Source organism: Acipenser ruthenus, chromosome 24, assembly GCF_902713425.1.
Source record: "Acipenser ruthenus chromosome 24, fAciRut3.2 maternal haplotype, whole genome shotgun sequence".
Classification (NCBI taxonomy): domain Eukaryota; kingdom Metazoa; phylum Chordata; class Actinopteri; order Acipenseriformes; family Acipenseridae; genus Acipenser; species Acipenser ruthenus.
Window position 1 is genome coordinate 15935718 of NC_081212.1, and position 25382 is coordinate 15961099.

The window sequence follows — 25382 nt, forward strand, 5'->3', positions numbered from 1 at the left end:
CTGGTGCGCTTGAACAAGACCAACTGTACACAGTACTGCCCACTACAGATATTACTCTTGGTACTGTACCGGTATATTAAATGGCTGCACAGCGAACTTCATGAACATTATTTAAAGCAGCTTTTAAAAGAAAAGTAATTTGGTTTGCTGAAGAAAAGAGAAACTTTGGCATGTGAGATGTGTCAGAAGATGGAGACGCAATCGAAAGGCTATACAATACTATAATTATAATGATCAACGGAGGGCTTCAAAATAAACAATCATTTATTTATATATTTTTCTTTCTCTATCTGGAGGAGCACAAGAAACAGGAACACTAAGTTATGTACTGCTTAATGGCGGATTCTCCATCGCTCTCTGATTAACTTAGTCACTGTTATTATGGTCTGTGCCTGGTTTAGCTACGGGAATCCCACTAGTGTAAACTCCAAAGTCCTAACTCAAACCTAAAATGAAATACACGTTTCTGTTTTGCACTAATTTTGCATGTAAACGTGACAGAGTCACGCTGGCCAAATTAAACAAACAAGGACAATAAAGCAGACTGAAATAAAGTTCAAGGTAATTTACCCTTTCCCAGCTACCATAAACTGCAATGACTGTAGCTCAGTAATGAAAGTTCTGTACTGTGTACATATTTTCTTTTCTTTTTTTTTTTGGTGTCCATATTTGGGAGTGTGAATTCGACTTGACACCCTAGTGTCAGCACCTGTATTGAAAATTAAATCTGTACACCTGAGCGGCGTATCAACACCAATGCTCTGTGTCTGTGTCAGTATTTTCCAGTGACTACCCACACACTTAACACATCCCCTGTTTCATAACCTAAGATTTTTTTTCTTTTTGTTTCTCTTAATTAAAATGATAATAATAAATGTTTTGAGCTTAAAGCCAATGTTGAAATCTAAATCCTGACAAAGCCCCACTGCAATACAGCTTGTAGCCCACATTCAAAATCCTATGGGTTACTTCTCATCCTACCGCATTTCTCAGATTTGTTGTACCACATTTATCAGATTATTTCGTTATATTGTGTATATCTATATACAGATTGGTACTAACAATAGCACCAGTGTATTGCTACCTTCAAACAGATGCTTCTGTTCTGCTTGTTTAGCTTTAGATGTAATCTACCCCTCTCCGTGTCATAACAAATGCCTCTAGTTTCACAACATCATGCAAATCCTTGTTAATAAGGAAGACACACACGCACAAATAGATGCATTTCGAAATCAGCTCAGACAATAGCAGTGTGTTGATTGATTAAAGAAGATCCCCTTAGGTATGTTCTCATCATCGTGTCACATTTGTCAGATTCTTTCATGTAATCAAAGTGCCGCGCCCTGTGCTTGAATCGTACCCTGTGACTGTCCTCCAGTGTGTCACACAGTCAAACCTTTGCAGTAAATCAAGCGTAGAGCCAAGAAAATACATTCAAAATACATAAAGAAATGGCTTCATGGCTGTGACAGGGTACTCCCCACCACACTGCATATTGTTTTGTATTTTATATTTGTCCAACAAGGTGCTCTCCGTCATTATTTGTTATTGTTTTTTATACCTTGTGAGAATGCGTGACTGATCAGCTACTGATTCTATAATTAGATGACCGTCACGCAAAATTATTAGACTCATGCAGTCCCTCAACCATCATATAAAACACCTGCAGTGTTATAAAGAGAAATAACTACAATTGCTATTTGAGCCATTTTGTTTTGTTCTGTGTTTTTTTTTAATCTTTTTTATTTATTATTAAATTGGCACATCAGCGCATTTTATACCCTGCAATACTGTCTCTTCTTCCGGGTCTGACATCACCGCTCAAGCTATCCTGCCACAAGGTTGTATTTGGCTACTGGAAATGAATGCTTCAGTGCACTCGACACCTGGGACTATATGATGTAACTATCACTATTATCTGCTGTATTATTGAATTGTGGTTTGTCACACTTGAACAAAAGTTATTGTATTTCTTGCTCTCATTGTATTACTTGTATTGTAACACTTGAAATGTATTTGCTTATGATTGTAAGTCGCCCTGGATAAGGGCGTCTGCTAAGAAATAAATAATAATAATAATAATGATCCATCGATCCAGAACCAATACATCCTTTTTATCCCTGGGAGTCACAGCTGTTTCTCTCAGTCTGTGAAACGTAGTGTTTCAAGGAATTCAGCAGAGGATTCCAAAGCCATATTGGGTCCTCAAGGTGCCCTACCCTGTCCCAGTACTAATTGGACACTCACACACAAACAATAATGTACACCTTATGACTGTGGGACAGCGGGCAGGACCCGGATATGAAGTATCAGCTGGCTGTAGGGGCTGCATATCATCAATGAGGAAGATTTACTTTTCAGACACTGGACTTAGTTCAATAACTTTATTGCAACAAATACCAACAGGTTGTTGATCCCAGCAATGTGGTTAGAATGGTTAGGGTAGTTTCAGGAGATTACTGATCTAGCGCAGCAACATTCCTTCTGTATACACTCACACGACATGAAGGGTTGGGCTGCAATATAACATGATGGATTGAAAAAGTATTTCATCTGAGTCATGACCCTGTATGCCCTCCTGATGAACATGGGCTCTTCCATTGCAGCACTTCCTTCCAACTACAGTAATTCCTTCATTATTTCATTCACCTTGGTGAAGATCAGTGAGAGATTTGTTATTTGAAATGTTCTAGTCTGAAAAATATGATAAAATGATTACTGTGCCCAATTACACTGTAACAATAAAACTGTAACAAAAGTCAGTTTTATAGAGGGGTTTGGGTCTGCTGTTCTTCCAGGACTCAACACAGCAATTACACGTAACTTGCGTTATATTGGGTTGAAGAATGCATTTCCCCCACATGTAAAAGCCTACATTAACTCTCTGCATGTATCTTACCTTTATACTCTAAAATGTGTATCAATAAATGTATGCTACTTTTATCAGGGTTGTGATGTGCTGTACAATCTCTGTTTATAATATCCCCAAAAGGAGTCATTTCAAGAGAAAATTATATTTGATTAAAAACTTTACAACAAAAGCCTGACAGCTCTTTTCATAAATAAGAGAAGTTGCTGTAGCTATTCTGTGTTCACAGGCAGCTCAAGTGTTAATCCTACATTTATCAGGACTTCTTACTTGTGAAATTAGCATGTGAAAGTGTCTACATATGAAACATAAGAATAGTGCAATTCCAGCAACTGGATTAGTTATTGCTTGAATCCAGTAGTTGAGCCCTCGACGTAGAATAGTTTTCTAAATGTGTAACTCACCTCTTACACATACATTGCTAATTCAAATGAATCCATGTCTAGTGTCTCGTTGGTATTACTCTGTCTGCAAACCACTCCCACAATGTTTTAGAAAACAAATAGTTTACATTTTGCAGCTGCTAGTTCAGTTTTTAAGACCATGTTATTTTCTGCATAGAGCCTGACCTGTGCTGGTTATTTTTCTGCAGTATTGTGAAAGGGTTGTTGGTACCAAACAATGTAAAGCAACGTGGGCCCAGCCTGGTCTCCCTGCTTCGGCTATCCGCCCCCCTTCAGCACATTCAAAGTTCTGCTGCTCGTCCTGTATTCTCCCAACCTCGCTTCTCTCATGCTACCCCTCTGCTATGCACCCTGCACTGGCTACCTATCTCTGCACGCATTCAATTCAAGACCCTTGTTCCTGCCTACCGCCCCCTGCTGTCCCTCATTTCTCCCTACACCCCCACCCTCCACCCCCTCTCCCCTCTCCCCTCTCATGCCTTCCCTCCACTCTCCATCCTCCCGTGCCCGCTCCTTCTCTTCCCTAGCCCCCCTGTGGTGGAACCAGCTACCGGAGACCGTCAGGACTGCTCTGCCTCGCACTGCCTTCCACCGCCTCCTCAAGACCCCCCTGTTAAGATGCCCTTGTAGTCTCTTGATCTACCGCTCCTACTCTGCACTGGACTTGCCTAACCTACACCATGTTATTGAATCCTCAGCTAATGTATTATTGCACTACTATGTCATTGTAGTTATAACTTGTTGTAATCCTAAACTGTTGCATTCCATCGATCCAGAACCAATACATCCTTTTTATCCCTGGGAGTCACAGCTGTTTCTCTCAGTCTGTGAAACGTAGTGTTTCAAGGAATTCAGCAGAGGATTCCAAAGCCATATTGGGTCCTCAAGGTGCCCTACCCTGTCCCAGTACTAATTGGACACTCACACACAAACAATAATGTACACCTTATGACTGTGGGACAGCGGGCAGGACCCGGATATGAAGTATCAGCTGGCTGTAGGGGCTGCATATCATCAATGAGGAAGATTTACTTTTCAGACACTGGACTTAGTTCAATAACTTTATTGCAACAAATACCAACAGGTTGTTGATCCCAGCAATGTGGTTAGAATGGTTAGGGTAGTTTCAGGAGATTACTGATCTAGCGCAGCAACATTCCTTCTGTATACACTCACACGACATGAAGGGTTGGGCTGCAATATAACATGATGGATTGAAAAAGTATTTCATCTGAGTCATGACCCTGTATGCCCTCCTGATGAACATGGGCTCTTCCATTGCAGCACTTCCTTCCAACTACAGTAATTCCTTCATTATTTCATTCACCTTGGTGAAGATCAGTGAGAGATTTGTTATTTGAAATGTTCTAGTCTGAAAAATATGATAAAATGATTACAGTGCCCAATCATACTGTAACAATAAAACTGTAACAAAAGGCAGTTTTATAGAGGGGTTTGGGTCTGCTGTTCTTCCAGGACTCAACACAGCAATTACACGTAACTTGCGTTATATTGGGTTGAAGAATGCATTTCCCCCACATGTAAAAGCCTACATTAACTCTCTGCATGTATCTTACCTTTATACTCTAAAATGTGTATCAATAAATGTATGCTACTTTTATCAGGGTTGTGATGTGCTGTACAATCTATGTTTATAATATCCCCAAAAGGAGTCATTTCAAGAGAAAATTATATTTGATTAAAAACTTTACAACAAAAGCCTGACAGCTCTTTTCGTAAATAAGAGAAGTTGCTGTAGCTATTCTGTGTTCACAGGCAGCTCAAGTGTTAATCCTACATTTATCAGGACTTCTTACTTGTGAAATTAGCATGTGAAAGTGTCTACATATGAAACATAAGAATAATGCAATTCCAGCAACTGGATTAGTTATTGCTTGAATCCAGTAGTTGAGCCCTCGACGTAGACTAGTTTTCTAAATGTGTAACTCACCTCTTACACATACATTGCTAATTCAAATGAATCCATGTCTAGTGTCTCGTTGGTATTACTCTGTCTGCAAACCACTCCCACAATGTTTTAGAAAACAAATAGTTTACATTTTGCAGCTGCTAGTTCAGTTTTTAAGACCATGTTATTTTCTGCATAGAGCCTGACCTGTGCTGGTTATTTTTCTGCAGTATTGTGAAAGGGTTGTTGGTACCAAACAATGTAAAGCAACGTGGGCCCAGCCTGGTCTCCCTGCTTCGGCTATCCGCCCCCCTTCAGCACATTCAAAGTTCTGCTGCTCGTCCTGTATTCTCCCAACCTCGCTTCTCTCATGCTACCCCACTGCTATGCACCCTGCACTGGCTACCTATCTCTGCACGCATTCAATTCAAGACCCTTGTTCCTGCCTACCGCCCCCTGCTGTCCCTCATTTCTCCCTACACCCCCACCCTCCACCCCCTCTCCCCTCTCCCCTCTCATGCCTTCCCTCCACTCTCCATCCTCCCGTGCCCGCTCCTTCTCTTCCCTAGCCCCCCTGTGGTGGAACCAGCTACCGGAGACCGTCAGGACTGCTCTGCCTCGCACTGCCTTCCACCGCCTCCTCAAGACCCCTCTGTTAAGATGCCCTTGTAGTCTCTTGATCTACCGCTCCTACTCTGCACTGGACTTGCCTAACCTACACCATGTTATTAGATCCTCAGCTAATGTATTATTGCACTACTATGTCATTGTAGTTATAACTTGTTGTAATCCTAAACCGTTGCATTCCATCGATCCAGAACCAATACATCCTTTTTATCCCTGGGAGTCACAGCTGTTTCTCTCAGTCTGTGAAACGTAGTGTTTCAAGGAATTCAGCAGAGGATTCCAAAGCCATATTGGGTCCTCAAGGTGCCCTACCCTGTCCCAGTACTAATTGGACACTCACACACAAACAATAATGTACACCTTATGACTGTGGGACAGCGGGCAGGACCCGGATATGAAGTATCAGCTGGCTGTAGGGGCTGCATATCATCAATGAGGAAGATTTACTTTTCAGACACTGGACTTAGTTCAATAACTTTATTGCAACAAATACCAACAGGTTGTTGATCCCAGCAATGTGGTTAGAATGGTTAGGGTAGTTTCAGGAGATTACTGATCTAGCGCAGCAACATTCCTTCTGTATACACTCACACGACATGAAGGGTTGGGCTGCAATATAACATGATGGATTGAAAAAGTATTTCATCTGAGTCATGACCCTGTATGCCCTCCTGATGAACATGGACTCTTCCATTGCAGCACTTCCTTCCAACTACAGTAATTCCTTCATTATTTCATTCACCTTGGTGAAGATCAGTGAGAGATTTGTTATTTGAAATGTTCTAGTCTGAAAAATATGATAAAATGATTACTGTGCCCAATTACACTGTAACAATAAAACTGTAACAAAAGGCAGTTTTACAGAGGGGTTTGGGTCTGCTGTTCTTCCAGGACTCAACACAGCAATTACACGTAACTTGCGTTATATTGGGTTGAAGAATGCATTTCCCCCACATGTAAAAGCCTACATTAACTCTCTGCATGTATCTTACCTTTATACTCTAAAATGTGTATCAATAAATGTATGCTACTTTTATCAGGGTTGTGATGTGCTGTACAATCTCTGTTTATAATATCCCCAAAAGGAGTCATTTCAAGAGAAAATTATATTTGATTAAAAACTTTACAACAAAAGCCTGACAGCTCTTTTCGTAAATAAGAGAAGTTGCTGTAGCTATTCTGTGTTCACAGGCAGCTCAAGTGTTAATCCTACATTTATCAGGACTTCTTACTTGTGAAATTAGCATGTGAAAGTGTCTACATATGAAACATAAGAATAATGCAATCCCAGCAACTGGATTAGTTATTGCTTGAATCCAGTAGTTGAGCCCTCGACGTAGACTAGTTTTCTAAATGTGTAACTCACCTCTTACACATACATTGCTAATTCAAATGAATCCATGTCTAGTGTCTCGTTGGTATTACTCTGTCTGCAAACCACTCCCACAATGTTTTAGAAAACAAATAGTTTACATTTTGCAGCTGCTAGTTCAGTTTTTAAGACCATGTTATTTTCTGCATAGAGCCTGACCTGTGCTGGTTATTTTTCTGCAGTATTGTGAAAGGGTTGTTGGTACCAAACAATGTAAAGCAACGTGGGCCCAGCCTGGTCTCCCTGCTTCGGCTATCCGCCCCCCTTCAGCACATTCAAAGTTCTGCTGCTCGTCCTGTATTCTCCCAACCTCGCTTCTCTCATGCTACCCCTCTGCTATGCACCCTGCACTGGCTACCTATCTCTGCACGCATTCAATTCAAGACCCTTGTTCCTGCCTACCGCCCCCTGCTGTCCCTCATTTCTCCCTACACCCCCACCCTCCACCCCCTCTCCCCTCTCCCCTCTCATGCCTTCCCTCCACTCTCCATCCTCCCGTGCCCGCTCCTTCTCTTCCCTAGCCCCCCTGTGGTGGAACCAGCTACCGGAGACCGTCAGGACTGCTCTGCCTCGCACTGCCTTCCACCGCCTCCTCAAGACCCCCCTGTTAAGATGCCCTTGTAGTCTCTTGATCTACCGCTCCTACTCTGCACTGGACTTGCCTAACCTACACTATGTTATTGGATCCTCAGCTAATGTATTATTGCACTACTATGTCATTGTAGTTATAACTTGTTGTAATCCTAAACTGTTGCAACTTATTTCATATTGTATTCTAGAAGTATTATTGCACTTACTGTAAACGATACTGTATTTAAATAGTAATCTTACATTGTACCCCCGTACTGCCCTGTAATACCTTTAAGTCGCCTTGGAGAAAGGCATCTGCCAAATAAATAAATAGTAATAATAAAAGGTAAAAATACACCTGCAGGTGAGGAAGGCAATAATAGGAATAAGTCACGTGCCATGCTTTGCGTCGACCTCCTACTCACTTAGATAGATAGATATGTATGTATTCCGGTATATGCAGTAGTATAGTATTAGGGCAGCAGTGTGGAGTAGTGGTTAGGGCTCTGGACTCTTGACCGGAGGGTTGTGGGTTCAATCCCCAGTGGGGGACACTGCTGTTGTACCCTTGAGCAAGGTACTTTACCGAGATTGCTCCAGTAAAAACCCAACTGTATAAATGGGTAATTGTATGTAAAATAATGTGATATCTGTATAATGTATATTGTGATATCTTGTAACAATTGTAAGTCGTCCTGGATAAGGGCGTCTGCTAAGAAATAAATAATAATAATAATAATAAAGTATGTTCTGATCGCAGAATTTGCAATTGAGGTTGCTATGATGTGCGATTTGTTTAACCGGGTATTGTATGTTTTGAACGCTAGAGGGCGCTATGTGACCAGAAACTGGACTTTCAAGGATTTTTATTTAAATGCATCTGCTCACCAGCAGGTGTCGCAAACTGAAGCCTCGGCCTTTCCTGTCATCTTTCTGCTACCACAAAGTAAAGTCCTATAAATAATGTGACGGTCACGGTTTATAAAGCTGTGCCATTTTGTAGTCTGTACAGCCAAAGCATACAAACAGTTTTGCACAGGTGGATAGATACATTCAATACAAATTCTTACAGTTGAATGTTATTTGTGCTAAATAACATTAATGTGTTCTCTGTAGACATTACATTATGTAAAAATATAAATCTGTGCAGTAGGCCTATACAATATACAATACAGTAGTAAAATGAAATAGCTCAATGTTTAGAAACAATGACCAAACATCTTAAAATGTGCTGCTTGGTAGATCATTATTCTTAGTTCTCCAGAAAGTTCCATCCGACATAAACGTATTTTACACACAGGGACACAAACGGGGATTATAATTCAAACTAATTTTAGGAATGTAATGAATATAATCAGTTACAAACCATTTGTTCATGAATACAGGGGGCATATGGAGGATATTTTAAAATTAAATGTAAATCAAAATACTTAGGGGCTGATGTAAGGATACGTGCAAAGGGATTTGCACGGTGTATGTAAAGAATGGTTTTCCCCTGGTGTTCTGCACCCGCTATCAAATTAGCACTTTGCCATCATTAATCCATTTAAATGATATTGAAATGTATTCAAATGAGGAAAAGAGCATGGAAGTGGGTGGGGATCGGGAATAATAAGCGGGTGCAAACATTATAATGAGATTTAAGGATTTTGCCTTGCACTTGGGCAATTGCAAGACGAAGAAGACCCCGCATATTCAAACCCAGGGTCACTTTGTTTGGGATGGATTGTCCTCTCCGCTTGCCTCTCCAGCGGTGTCAGCTGTGATGTGGATGGCGTTCCTGCTGCAGGCCTGTGCTGTATTCAGAGTTTTGCTTTTGTTCGCCGCCGCAGGTCCTGCCACCTTTTCATCACCTGGTTGACTGTCCTCCTGGTAACACCCACAGCATTGACTTTCTCCATTATAGAGGACCACATGGCCTCTTTAGTAGCATAACTGATGTTGGCTGAGGCTTTTCCAAACAACTCAATTTCATTGCGAGTGACCTCAGCCGTAAGGACTCTCAGCTCCTCCTCAGAAAACTTTTCTTTTCTTTTCTATGCACCAAGAGGACTTTGGTGCCCTTCCTGACATTTTTTTTTGTTTGGTTTGATTTTCGTGCTCCACAAATCTCATACAGCGCCAACTGTTCTCTGTACTCCTAACTCACCTCACCTCTGGGCTGTAAGTGTGGCTGCTAAATACCCCGATGCACAGGTGGCACTCATTGTACCCTCACTATCATGACTGCAGCTCATTTGTGTGGGTTGAGTGATTTGCTTTGCTCTTAAGCTTACATAGGCTGCAGTGCAAAATAATTGCTAGGCTGCTAAGCAATTTGGATTTCGCAGCTACAATTGTTTGCACTACGCCTATCTGTACATCAGCCCCCTTAATGTATATAAAAAAAAAACCCTGCACATTAGAATTAACCCTTTAAGGTACAAGGGACATGTGTCCCACATATAAAATGGTGCTAACTTTTAATTCTGCAACAAGGCCACAAAACAGTGTTTAAAATTTACTGACAGGTTGGGATCGTCCAAATTGTCAGTTGCCTCGTGATACTTGAGTCCCTCTCAAATGTATTTTAAGAAACTGTTTGAACAAGCACTCAATTAAGGGGGTAAAAGGCAATCCAAGGTCTAGATGGCGCTGCAGATGCAATTCTGCAGCCTCCTGAGCCTTTCAACTCCAGCAGCCTGGGCTCAAATCCTGCTCAGGCCACAAGACATCAAACCAGAACACAGTTGTTCTTAGTCTGCAATGGTGTACCCTAGAATGTATTCAAATTAGCATAGCTGTGAATTTGTGTCAGTGATCACCTAATCTATTGCTGTGGGCTACTGACATCAGGCTTGAGGGATCAGACCACCAATAGAGTTGAAGTAAAATCTCATAAACCTAATTCATTGAGCAAGATTTGTTTCAGAAGAATGAAAACACACTAAACATTCCACAAATGTGTTCAAAAAGACAACAACAGGGCTTATCAGCTTGCTAAAACTTCATACAAGACTTCCAGAACGTAGTTCAAGAAATGTCTGTGTGGATTAGCATCTACTGGAAATGTGTTGAACTCATATGGACTACCTGTGTACCAACAACAAACATAAATGAATGTTACTGGCGACAGCCTTGCACTGTCCCTGCGGAATCTGGATTCACGCATTTGTTATAAAAAGATTATGTGGTGGGAAAACAGGGTAGCCTATTGTACATTTGTTAGAAAAACTTGTGTGTGTATATATATATATACACACACATACACAGTCAAAAAATGTTCTGTAAATACATGGGTAGCAGTGCTTTATTACGGAAAGTTGGTATCCATTTTATTTTTTTGTTTGTTTCCCTTACTTTATATTTTTTTGGATATTTTGTGGCCAAATGAGGCAAGCTGCACTTGCAGTTCTTTAACACAACCTAAACCCATAGCGGGATCCGATTGAGAAAGCTGCACAATCTCAGTAATCACAAATTAGAACACAGACGGAAACATTTAAATACTCCCTCCTTTATTTTAATATTAATTGGGTCGTTTGTACACTTGGGAAGTAGAATTTCTCTCCCTAAAAAAAAAAAACTACATGGAAACCAGATTTACCTGAAAAGGTACTACCAAAACAGCAAGAGAAAAAGGCCAGACTTGTTTTTATTTTCCATGGAAACCCTGCCGTGCTCGCATGGAAACCCTGCCGTGCTCGCATGGAAACCCTGCCGTGCTCGCATGGTTGGAATGAGGAAGGGTGTTAACGCCAACATGGGGCTGAAAGCAGCGGTCAGATTTAGAGAAATAAACATTGGAGAAAAACAACCTAGAACCCACTCACGTACGGCACCATGAAGGGAAATGTGAAGCTACTTGCTTAAAGAAATTCAGACTTGAAACGTGCCATTTCAGTGCTTTATTTGTACAAGAGGAAGTACATTATATACATTTTTTAAATTTTACACAGAACAGCTTTGAATGGTTCAACAGGAAGCACTGCTTCATTTCAGGTGTCACAGTGTCCGCTTGAAGTCCATTCCCAGAATGCCTCTCTCATAGGACAGGCAGTGACCCCTCCCCTTGATCAGGGGTGAGAGAAATAAAGGAAACCCAGGGCCCCGTGCTTCCAACCAGCAGACTGCCACATAGGGACGTGCGTGTCCTCCTAAACAAATTCCATATACCCGGCAGGAAAGAATGTCTAACAAGTTTAATATATTAAATTTACATTTATATACAGTCTCTTTGACATGTAAAAATAAAAACAGAAACGAGATATGCTACATTTACTAAAAGTGACACTTCATAGTTATTTCTGTTCCTGTGATCCATGGCTGAACCAGACCACACTGTGAATGCGGTGCAGAAGGGCAACAGCACCTGACATTCATACTCTGGAAAAGCAAACAGACATGGCAGCTGATTTGATGTCTCATATGTTGCTAAGGAAACCTAAAGCCAGAATCGTTGCTAAGGATACAAAATGGTCAACAGCTTACTGCATCAATTGGTAAAAAGTGCTTTTGTCCCCTAAAATAGATATACAAACACAAACAACTTTAAAAGGTTGACAAGTAACAGATTCCTCTGCAGTTATGCATGACAAAAGTTGTCTAGTTATCAATACAGGGTATAGAACTATTGCTTAAGGATTATGGAATTTGTGCAACTCCATTACATATTTATATTTTAGTCATCTTTCAGATTGATTGGCGTTAACCTTGTACCAAATCCACTTCTGTGCCACAATGACTGATGCATTCAGGTTCTGAGAGACACATTCAGGTTTAAAGTTTACCTAACTCAGCCCCCTTATTTTTTGATAAGATGTATTCGAGCAGCTGTCACTAAACAAAATCTACTTATTAATTCTAAATGCCTTTTTACCAGTTAATTACCACTATGTGTATTTCCCCTTTATCCATTCATGGATGCCACTTTTAGAAAAGCTAGCATACCTCATTACTTCTACTATCATTTTCACCAATATACCACTTCTGATCCGACATCTTGTATACAATACACAAACAGAACACGCACACAAAAAAAAGAAAAACAATGCAGCTTATAAACTGTCGGTACAAATATACAAATTAAGAGAGCCACCAACTTAAGACTATGGCTTTTGAGAAACACAATTAGAAAGTCTTCAAAACAAAATACAAAAATAAAATAGCCACTATAATAATTCAGTCATGTTCTTTAAATAGTCTGACCGTTTCCTTCCCTTTCCAAGTTGCCAGGCTGTGAAACGGTTTTTCCCCATATCTCTCAACTCAAACGAGGGGTGGGGGAGGAATTGTTTCCCTGTTACTCAAGCAGGGTGCATTTGCCCCTGTCCCCCACGGAGTTGTTGTGGAAGCCCCTGGTTCCATCTGGTCCTCTTGGCAGTCTGACCACCCCTGGTGGCAGCCCGTCTGCGTTCTGGATCTTGCGGCCTAGCATGGGACTCCCGACCGGGCTGCTCTCCTGAGATGTCACCTGCCTGCGGCGCTGCACCCAGGGGCTCCCAGAGGGGGTCAGGCTGCTGTCCGATGAGTAGTCAGCCCACTTGCGTTGACCTGGCTCAGGGCTCAGTCTGCCTGCACTGGCCAGGGAAGACTTGTGGCTGTGTGGGGACTTGCGCTGCACCAAGGGGCTGGTTCTGGGGCTGTTCCAGGGGCTGGAGCGAGGGGAGACACTGGGGCTCAGGTGGTTGTTCTGGTGGTAGCCCCCTCCGGGAGGGCTCAGCTTGTTCGGCCGGGCCTTGCGGGACAGCCTGGGCGAGGTGGGGTTGCTCTCGGTTTCGGAGGAGCTGCAGGCGTCATCTCCGATATACTGCAACTCTCTGACCCTGCAGTTGAGAGAGCGATTCTTTCTAGAGCTATCGTCACGCTGCTTGTCCTTTGGGACTTTTTTCTTCGGGGGTTTGGTGCCAATTAGGATCACCTTAGCCCTTGCAGTGGCCCCAATAGACACTGCCTCCTCCTCTTCCCCTGTTCCAACTGCCACATCGCTGCCTCCCAGAACCTCATGAGCGTTAATCGCAGCCTCCACCTCTTCAAATTCCACAATAGCACACTCACTGGTGCCCAGCTGGGTGTAGCGGCCACTGAGCTTCTTGAGGTCTGCTGGAAGCTCCTTGCCGGCTTTGAGGACACGGACAGAGGCAATGACCCCGTATACACCAAACACTTTGAGCAGGTGCTCCATCAGCTTCTCCTGCTGCGCAGCCCCCCCGGCACTGTTCTGCCCCCCGGCAGCCCCAGCAAGCTCAGGCCACAGGTGCAGCTCGCTCACCAGCAGCATGCGGCTCGGCAGATTCTCGCTGGCGAACACAGGCACCGCTGCCTTGCGCCGTACTTTCCGCCCCTCCTCATTGAGCTCCAGAAGCTGAGAGTGGCGCAAGGCATAGGCTGTCGTCCGCCAGTCTCGCGTCAGGTGCTTCACCTGGGAGAAGGAGAAAAAGTCAGTCAGAAACAGAAAGCTTTGGAGACACTGACTATAGTATTAAAAGAACAGGTGTTCCTCAAATAATTTATCACAAATCAAAAGATACATGTACAAACATTAACAATCAGTAGATTTAATTTGTACTTTTTAAAAATGTAAATCAATTTGTTGCATGTCTGCTTTCAACATGGCATGAAAGCCGAGACATGCTCTGTGTCCAGAATACACCAATAAAAGTTCTCCTGGTGGTACCTTCTCAGGATGACAGGTTTAGTTTTGTAACAGATATTTGCAAGTTCTCTTTTTCTTGGTATCTACTTGGAAACGGCATTTCCTGAGGTTAAATGTCAATACATTTGATAACAGAAGGGCATCAAGTAAAGAGCATCAGAACCATGCATTCAGAGCCAAGAGCAGGTATGTACAATCCCAGAGGGAAGGCTATTTTGGAAGCACATTGACTGATTAATTTCAGGCAGGAGAAAGGTGAAAACAAGAGCCTCTTGGGAAATTTGTTCCTATGTGCTTTAGTGTGCAAGATGCTGTTGAATGTTTGTGTCCCCCTGAAAGACCATAAAAGCCACTTTTGGATATGCAACTGAAGTGAACTAGTTCTGAAATGAAGCAAGACGGTCTTGTTTACAGAAAGTTTTGGGCAGCAGTGGGATCTAGTAATTCAAATGAGTGCTGGGAGGCAGTGGGTTTGAGTAGCTCAGTGGTTAGGGAAAGCCCTGGGCTGCAGTGTGGGAGGCAGTGGGTTTGAGTACCTCCGTAGCCTAGAGCTGGGCTGCAGTGCAGAAAGGTAGAGTGTTTGAGTTGCTCAGTTTTGAGTGTTAGATACAAAGGCCTAACTATGTCCCTCTATATGAAATCTAGTTCCTTGCCATTGGGAAAGAAAGGATACATTGACATTTTGAAAAGCCCTTTGCAATGAAAACGAGAACTTTGATGCCAATAGAATGTCATTAAATCTAACTGAATATAAAATTATGGTAATTGCAGGTCTCATTTTTCTATAGGAAAAACTTTTCATAGCACAAAACCTTGAGCATTCAGTCAAATTAAGAAACACAAAACAACTGTACACACACTTACCATAATGAGCGCGTCTTTCATATGGAAAAATGTGAAATGATGGCACTCTTAGTAAGATTTACTAGAATGATTGTTCTATAGTGTTACTGATACTACAGATAAAACATTACTAACCGTTGCTGTTGTACGTATCGCTAGAATATCTTAAATAGTGTCTTTAATTCACAAATCCTTTATAAATCAGTGTTTAGCACTTATTTTTATTTGACTATGTATATCTTTTGGTCTTTCTAAGCATCACAGTAATTTTCCAAATTATTCTTGTGCAAGTGACTAATACTTCAATTTGGGTTCAAACAAAAAGCCAAAAAAAAATAAAGCAGAATCTATTATTTATATTGCTGGGAAAGTAACCGGGACTAATGATACCTTAATCAAGAGCTCGCCTGTTGTCATGCACATTAATAAACCAGTTCACACCCCCAATCAAAACACTGAACTTGTTTGCTCCAAGTGTTGGACCGACAGGGTTATTCATACACACAATATATCATATGGAAATAACTATTCAACACTGACTTCTGGCCAAGGATTTGGGAATATAAATATAAAAGTATATTACCTCAAGATACATACAACACAGCAGTCAAATGATAAATAACATGTTTTGTTACAAACTTTAGTAACGTGTCGTGGAGCAAGTCATTGACTCTTAAGGGACTTTCCAGTATCTTTCAGAGCTCTTGCCCAGATGCGAGTTGTTACAAGACAGACTCATGTTCTGACTTCACCACAGCTGGGTGCATTTCACACACAATCACACTCAGTACCTTCTTGAAGGAGGTGAGCAGCTTGACGCTGACGAAGCCCTGCTTGTTGCGGCGGACGTGTTTGAGCAGGAAAGCGTCACGCTCCAGGTTCTCATCAGACAGGTAGTACTCGATCTGGGTGATGAGCTTCCGGGTGAGCTCGGGGTCAGGGGTCTGCCAGCTGTCCTCTTCGAGCTCCCCTCCGCTTGTCCCCGCACCACTAAGGAGAGGCATCGGGGTCAGACAGGGGCAGCACTGCTCATCAAACTACAGATACTAACTGAAATCACATTCAACAAATTAAAATCGCATCCCACAAGATTTAACCTTAGGGGGAAGGGGACACAGCTTTTAGGCAGTGGGGAGGTTTGACTGGTGTGGTCGAGTGCAAAGAGAGCAAGTTTAAATGTACCTGACTTGAATACCATTGGGAACTGCCACCGATTAAAGGCGGACATGGATGTGGGAGTCCAATGTCTCCTTGACTTTTGGCAATGGTTATAAGGATTTTCCTATGGATCGGATGATCATTTCACTTGCAGGTGTAGTTAGAGTGTTCTGCCTGAAGCTTTACATAGCTTTAGTCAGTCAAAGCCTCTACGAGTATGAATTGATTATTTGTGGCTGTTAAGAATGAGGTCACTCGCTTTTACTTGTATTAGAGGGCAGATTACTGGTTGATATTTTAGTTATTTTATAGGTTGTGTAATGTACTTTAAAGCACTATTAAAACGCATCATGACATTACATAAATCAGTTCCCAGCCATTACACTCAAATCTCTGGGGCTTTCTGTTGTTAAGAATTAACCCTGTAGGCTGAAGAAAGGTCAGCTTGCTTTGCTTGTAGGGCTACAACTAAAAAGGAATGCACTCACTAGTCTAGGTCACTTTAACCCTCTATGGTAACACATGTCAGAAACCTATTTTAAAAGGCTGGATAGCGTCTTCACATCACACGCTACTTGCAGGTTTGAAGTTGAAACTTTATTTTCATTCCAAACAAACTATTTTGGTTTCATTCTGGCTATGAAGACCAACATGATCTAGGCCTACATCCACAATATTGGTTACCATATACACCCAGGTTCTGACTCTCAAGAACTTGGACTAAAGTATGTCAGAATCAAGCAGCTCTTCAGATGCCTCTTTATAACAACCAATTGCAAAGTGTTGTATTTAAAACGTAGAAAGGCAAGTAACGGGTGCCATCAGACACTGCTTCCTGTTTTAACTGTAGTCCTCAAGCCTCATGACCTTCTCAGAAAAGCTCATCCCTGGAGAATGGGAGGGGGAACGTTTAACATCAAATTGGCTTCTCAAAATAAACATATGCAAGGCTAAGGTGTGAACACTTCTAGCCTGGGGGCACAAAGGTGGCACTCGTGCTTAAATTAAACTTGAGCAAGCAACAGGTTACTTCAGAACAGCCTGCCGTCACACTTGATACTGCATCAACAGACCTGTCAGACCCTCTCCAGCACAGGCCTGCTGTGATCACAAACAATTACAGCAACAATAACCGCCAGAACAGGAGAGATCATTCACATAAGTGTGTCTGAATTGTGTCTTTCTGGGAGTGATGTTAACACTTCCTTGTGTTGTTTATACATTAAATCAAAAGTGGGTTACTTTAATCTTTGCTGTATTGGAATTAAAATAAATGCAAGTATGAGTCATCTGTTGAGAAGGTTCTGACCCACCACAATGATAAATGGCCAGCCAGTCATTTTCACATACAAATAGGAACACCTGTCAATACAGTCAAGAGTGTAGAGCCAGGTCTAACAAATCTGCAATGTGCTTGCATTGTTATGGGCTATTAGAGGCCTGTCTGTAACCTGCGTCAGCACTTCTGTCTGATGTGATTGACGGGGGAATCCGACTAGAAGATTAAAAACCTTAAAGGCTTTTAAGCGTGGCGTCCACCCCAGTAAAAACAAATACAATCAACATGCAATGTACAAATCAAACAGTAACTGCAAATATTGCAAGCTTATACTGCATTTAACGCACACCCCGTCGGTTGCTATTTTTAAACCAAAGTGACACACACTGCCATTCACAATGTATCATTCATATTCTTGTAACGTAGCCCCAAAATGACGCAACACTATTTTTCTGTTATCGAATTCTCCGATTTTTCCACCAAGGGTGATAGTATAACTGTGGTAGAGCCGACGCTGTACTTTAAAAGAATATATGATAGACCAACCCCAGCGTTGCTATTGGTTTATATGTGCTTGTCCAATTGGCATCAATAATCCTAATTCCTTTCTTTAACCATTCATAATGCATTTTGATAAGTATATTTCTCTCAAACTAAACACTAACGGAAGAGACGAAGAGTTATTAAAGTACAAACTGACCGAATTAGGAACAATGAGATACTTTGTAAACCACGTACCGTCTGTTCGATCATTTTGAAATCGGAAATGATGTTGCAATGCTACATTAAAAAACAAAACGTTAAGAAACTACTGGTCACTGTATTGTGCAATTTGGGAAAGCACCCCCCTATTTGTATGCTGTCTGGTACAACAGGTGGTGGCGTGTACAGAAGCTACCTGCCTCGTCAGTGATTTAATTGACAATAGAATTAAGTGGATGGGAGGCTTACTTTTTTTTTTTAAATCACGGCATTATATTTAAATACACACTACCCATTTAATTAACTTTAGTTTATAAAACAGTCATACATAAATACATCAAGTAAATAAATATAGCCGTTTATGCCGCCAAAGAATATGTAAAAATATTTACAGTATATATACCTAGATTTGTCGTGTCTTCCCAGGTCATCTTCACTACAGCTACCCCCTCGAAGGTCCAGGTGGTTTGACATGAAATCTTCATCGAGGTCCTCGTCCTCGGCCTCTTGGATAGCTACCCGGATTGTTACCTGGCTCCTCATCTCGTGACCCTGGCATTCAATTGCTGCGTCTGCGACCCCGAGCACCGCGGACTGCGAGATTGAAGCAGCCGGGCTTGGCGTCTCCGTCACCGCGCTCATATCGTCTGTTACTCCTGCTTCTTCTCTTGTGGTTCTTTCTTTCGCTTCCTCTTCGCCTGCCAGTTCAGTTTCAGGTAAAGAACTGCCTTCCTCAGCACGCGTGCTAGCAGCACAAACCAATGCTGGACAGGCGTTGGGCAAACCAGACTGATTTTGCAACAAGCGCCTAAAGAAGGAAGCCCCGAAATTGCAGTCCAAAGCCTGCCAAAGCTCCCAGATTCTCCCCAAAGGAGATCCCCGGGGCAACGAGGAAACGGCGGGCAAGGGAGCTGCAAGAGAGACGCGCCTACCAGCAGCAGAGGAGGAGGAGGAAGGACTGGAAACTGCTTCTGTTGTTACTTCCTGATCTGTAAGAGGCTTTCTCCTTTTGAAACGGGCCCTGGGATTGGACCATGTCATCTTTCCGTGTTCATCCCCAACCCACCAGATACCAACATGAAACCAGGGGGGAGGCAGGAGAAAAGAAAGACAACGGAGGAACGCGTTTACCAAAGCGTGCATCTTTCTCGATTCCTTTGTGAAATGGCAATCGTCAAGTCTCGGCAGACACGTTATATTTATAAGCTTTGGGAATGAACGCCACCCTTAATTTTCAACTACATTTCTTTATGAGGTTTTGCAACGCATTAAAAGAGCAAGCAAAACGCTCCAATCAACGAGGCCGACTCACACTGCGTTTATTAGAGTTAAATTGAATAATAGGATTTAATTTTAAGCACAGGGATTTGATTTTGGACGAACTAAAAATAAACCTCGAGATATCTTGGCTGAACAAACGCAGGCACTCCGGATTATGCTTTTGTTTATTTATGAGGGAAGGGTAGTTTTGTCATAATTATCACGTGGTAAAAATCCCCAAGTTTGCTTGAAATGTGCCACTCGTTCAGTGAGTTCAGCAAAGGCAATTAGAGATGTTCCCGGGTTTACAGTGAATATAGTCATGTTTCACTAAGTGGCCCCGAATAAAAATTTAAAAAGGCGAAATTCAGACCACACCCTCTACCCCAGTCTCAATTAATGTTTAAATAGTCGCAGTTGGGTGTATTTTTAATTAATAGGGGGAATTATGCTACCCAAAAGCACAATTTACAATACTGTGAAGACGGAAATGTGTACGTGCTTCTACCCGAGATTAGATAATTACAGTGTAAATTAAAATAATATTTTGCCACATTACATTAATTGTACTAATTTAAAGCATTTGTTTAAACAAACAAACTAGTACAAACACGAATGGGCCTACATCAGACTAGTAGGCTAATAAGACTTGGCTCTTAGTTCAAGTGTGAAGCACATGGATTCAGTTTTGTCTGCAGTTCACCCATACCCAGAATTGAAGTACCACCTTTGTGTCCCAGTGTACCCAGTATAACTTATTGTGCCCTACCAATTGCGCTACATACACTTCAAGATGGAACACTGGTTATGAACCCCAGCCAGTTTCCATGGCGATGGTTGTGTCATGTTCAGCAGGTACGCTGCCACCACGACTCCATTTGAAGTAGTCGTTTTCTCCACACTTCCCATCACCGTAAACAGGCACACGATGAGAAGAGCATGCATGTGCACCTATGTGGTCGTGACAGTCCCGATTTCCTAGCAAATGTCCCGCGTCCCGATGCATAGGAACAAAGTCCCGATATTTACACATAGGAAAAAAAACTAATTTAGTCTACACAGTAGAGTTAGTGAAAACCACACGCTGTGTTTGTGCGACTGACACATCTGCTGATCACTAACTTAACGGTATACAAAGGTAAGAACGCTTCATTGTGTCTATGTTTACTGTCATGCTGGTCGTGCGGTGTTGAGGGGATACGTCTATTATTATATGATGGAGTGTTTTTTGCGTATGACCCCTCCCATGTGTATGATGCGTATATGAAATAAGAGCCAATGAATTTAAAAAAATTAGTAAGTGTACTAAAGTGGGATTTGAACTGGGGACCTCCTGGTTACAAGTCATTTTCTTTAACCACTGGACCACATAGCCTCCTTATATATGCCTTTACTTTTAAACGGCGAATAATAATACAATACGCGTCACACGATGTCTACTGGATTTTATTGTTTTTATTAATTAACAGTGGTAGATGCGAATCGTTCTTCTGCTTGTTCATTTTGTAACGTGTTGCACATCCTTGTTTACTTTCGTTTTATACTTTGGGGGTGTACAATACAGTGACATTGTGTTACAAAATAAAACTGTTACTTAATATACCCACTGACACAACATTTTAACGATGTTTGCTGGAATGTTGCAATTTAGTTATGTTAATGCTATAAGGGTGTATGTCAGTGGCTTCTCCATGATTGCATCTGAAGTATTTGAAGATGTTAGTGATGTTACATAATAAACGTCAGAGGGGCTTCTAGCAAATACTGTAAAGAAACGCCCCTGGCGCTATACAAAATCAAAGTATTATTATTATTATTATTATTATTATTATTATTATTATTATTATTATATTGTGATGACCTTTATTATTTTTTATGGTAAAGCAGGAGACAGAGATAACAATTACTAACAAATGTACTATACTTGATAATAAACAAGGTCTCTGTCCGGACAAGAACCACGCCACGTAAAATAACCAATGCCAAACCTCAATGAGACGGCTGCACTCAGAAAATGTATGCTTGCAGCTCAGAGGAAAATCTCTCGCCGCCATACTTGCAATATTCCTTATTTTAAATTGATGTCTTCTTATCTAAATGATACACCAAATGTTACTGGCTACTGTGCCTATTGTGAATAAGAAGTGATTATAAGCAAATACGTTGTCTAGACACCAAAGTAGGAAATATGTAGCTCGTGTCATTTTTTTTAAGAATACGTACCAATTAAAATTGCTACACGTAGTCATTTCTGTGCTCGGATTGGTCCAAATAACGAATATTTGAAACGTGTTCTACACAATGCGTTTTTGACCCAGATGGCCTTCCACAAGGTGGGCTTCCATCGTGTGTCACGTGAAGACATCCATCATCTTCCCGCAGGCACGCGTAGCTAAGTGATGCTTGTGTTCTTTGAGATACAAAGCAGTTACTCTGATGACTCAACAAAATGAACAGGCAAACAACGACTCGGGTTTATTTTCCATTTTCACGAAAGTCGTGTCTGAATTTTAATAACTGTTTGCAGTGTTTCCCAGCTCAAATTAACTTGCATCATTCTGAAACCATTGCCATAAAAAAGTTGACATTGCAGGAAATTATGGTTAGCTAAACAAAAATATATAATCTTCGGTTTTTTGTTTGTTTGTTTTATTCATTTGCAGATGGGTGTGTTTGTGTGCGTCTTATTTTAATTGAGTAAATGTAACAGAGATTTCAACAGAAATGCAAACTTGCAAAATAAAAATGAGCTTTATACAGCAGATGTTTGATAACAAGAGCTGTGGTTCGTTCACGCACAGCGTGGTAACTGCAGTTAAGCGTATCACCTGCGCGATTGCATCAAACTCAGGCAGTAGAGCATTCAAACTGGACGCTTGATGTAGTTTATAAAAAACAACATCTCAATGCCCAAGTTCAAAATATAAGCTCAGCAGTTTTTTTTTGATAATGTTGACATTTTAACAAAACAATCTAGAACAGTTTGAAGATGTCATGCATATCTTCCTAGTGTTGCAAGTTTGACTCCCTGTCTGTCTAATCTATTTTTAGTTGCTGGTCCATAACTGGATTCATATGTCAGGGGGAGCTGGAAAGTAGAAATGCAGTTTGTTGCTAATCCTGTATCTTATCAGTCAGTTTCATCAGCGATTGACTATAGAAGAACCATTGAGTCAGAAAAAGGAATGAAGGTCTGTGGCTAACTGTTACCTTGTGGGTTACTGCATGAAAAATCAGCACACCCTTGTGTGATAAAACTCTTCCTGGAATGTCCATTTTCATTAGACCAGCATTCCTACTGGAGGAAATAAAAAGTGGGCTTTGATCTTGAACCTTGTAATTGGGTTGTAAGATTTAAAAGGTTTTACACTGAAAAAGCAATTAAACTAATACTGTATAACAGAAACATTTACAAACAAGTATGTCAGAAGCATATACATCCCCACCAGGGCTGTACATTTTAAACTAGAGCTATCAAAATGATGACAAAGTAAATGACCAGGAGATATATCAACAGCATGTGCTGAACAATAGAATAAGAAATCACAATTAAATGTTTAATCACATTATGATAAGCAATTCTCTGGATAGATGCAGTGTGACATACAGAGGTAGGGATGAACACACAGACAGATGCATCCATACAGCAGCAGAATCTGATACTCTCAATAGCTACATCATGCTAATTGGATAAGTGAGCTTCCAGATATAAAGAACTGCTTTGTCATGAAACTTGGTAGTAACATTATTTAGCATCATTTAATGAGAATGTCAGATTGTGGGGACATAGGGCAGTGTCTATCTCCGTCCATCCACCGGTCTGTATGTCAGACTTTATTTTTGCACGGAGAATTGCTTATCAAATTGTAATTCCATTACGTCATCTTCTCATGTGTTCCATTAGATACCTCAGGTCCACTGAGGTAACGGGCAGCTGAAGAAGTTACAAAATGTAACAAAGCTCCTAAAAGCTGCGGTCATCTGCCTTTGAAGCAAAAAGAAGCCGATGGTCAGCTGGCACTTCAGTCTACCAGCTCTCAGTCTGCTGTTTCAGCAGTTGGATATACTAGCCAGGAGCTAATGAAACCTCCAGGAGCTTAGATACTGAGACTGAAAATATATAAATATGTATTCATTGACAGGGACAACTTACAATTTTTAACATTTATGACACGTCATAAGATGTATTGCATCCAGATTTAGCTATGAGCTCATTTTCATTGGCAGTCCCTGGGCAGGTGTATGGAAAGGAAGAAAATAAATAAAAACACAAAAACGGAAAAACAAAACGCCGTGATCTCACCGAAGGAGGATAAGCCGTTTTTCCCTTCAGAGGCAGGATGTTAAGAAGTGCGGAATACTTCTAGCGCTGACCCAACCAATATGATGTGCGCAGTTTTATCTTCACGGACCAGTTCCAAAAGTTTTTTTGACTTGGCTAAACATTGCAAAGACGGGATTTCAGGCAGTGACTCAGACGACTGGAAGAGATCTGAAGAACAGGTGTCTTTCACACCCGTTTCTCCTCAAGCTACGTATCATTTTACTATAAACGTTACTATGTAACATTTTATGGTTCATGTCTGCTGTCAGAAACCTCAAGTCAATGAAACAAAACATACGGCCTCCGTGTTTCTGAGGATTTCACAAGCCTGTGTATTGTATTTAATTTCAAACACTTCCATTGACTACACACCTCCAGTAACCCATACAAATCTAGCTGTGATCTATCGCTCTCACACAGACAATCACAAACTTATAATTTAAAATAAAGAAGGATTTAAATACACAGTTGACCATTTCAACTAGTCCTGAAGTCACATAAGGTCGTCACTATCATCCAAAACAATAGAGGAAACCATTACGTATCGCAGTTAAATTAACACGACTTGATAAGCCCGTAGATTTGCAATGTTCTTGGAGCACAGAAGAGTTCGTTACAAACGTTCTGTTTGGCCGAGCATTTTCAGACAGCTGTGTTCGGTCAATACTCCCATCTCAAATAACATGTTTAGCGACGACCTGGACAACACTTGAAAGACACCAACAACTTCCTACAACCTACAAGCAACTTTCGAGACTAGACAACCCCTATACACCTAAGGATTCGTCCTTCCCTCAGGACAAGCAACAGCATCCCTTTCGGCTGGCATAAATGGTCGCCAAAAAAAAAAAAAAAAAAAGCAATGGAGCGCGTACAAACGAGCACCAGGAGAACTGGACACATTTCTAAATGTAAGGAAATAGCACTACCTCAGGTAAGTGATGTGTGTTTTGTTGCTGGGGAGGCGTAGATTCTTTATTGATAACTGGAGACAACTGACCTCAGACGCTCAAATATTACTAGACACTGTGTCCATTTACATTGGATTGATAATAGTTTTACCTTTACCTAAGCCTGCAATTCTTGCAAATTTCTCTTCAGAGAAATTACGTTTTTTGGATACTGTGATTCTATGCTTATTAGGTAACTACGTTGTTGAAATGGCACACCTGTCACTGAAGGAAGTTATTTCATCAATAATTGTGGTTCCAAAAAAAGACAAGTCTAGAATGACATTAAACATCATATACATTTAAGATGAACACTCTCAAGCCAGTTTTACAGCTAATGTCTCCTGAATGCTATATGACATTTATTGATTTAAAGCAAGTATATTATACTCTACCTGTTGCCCAGGAACTAAGAAAATGTTTCAGATTCCTTCATAAGGAGGTTAAATACCAATGTACATGTATGCCCAATGTCTTACAA

At 41.3% G+C, this 25382-nt stretch overlaps 1 protein-coding gene across 1 annotated transcript; it reads right to left on the bottom strand.

Annotated features, from left to right (window-relative positions):
• Positions 1-11623: 11623 nt before the first annotated feature.
• Positions 11624-19623, bottom strand: LOC117429760 (la-related protein 6-like). The gene is made up of 3 exons (XM_034907200.2): positions 18771-19623; positions 16020-16218; positions 11624-14151 (listed from the first exon to the last, which is right to left on the bottom strand). The coding sequence occupies exons 1-3, from the start codon at positions 19508-19510 to the stop codon at positions 13033-13035; spliced, it is 2058 nt and encodes a 685-aa protein (XP_034763091.2). The 5' UTR covers positions 19511-19623; the 3' UTR covers positions 11624-13032.
• Between the last annotated feature and the right edge of the window lie 5759 nt (positions 19624-25382).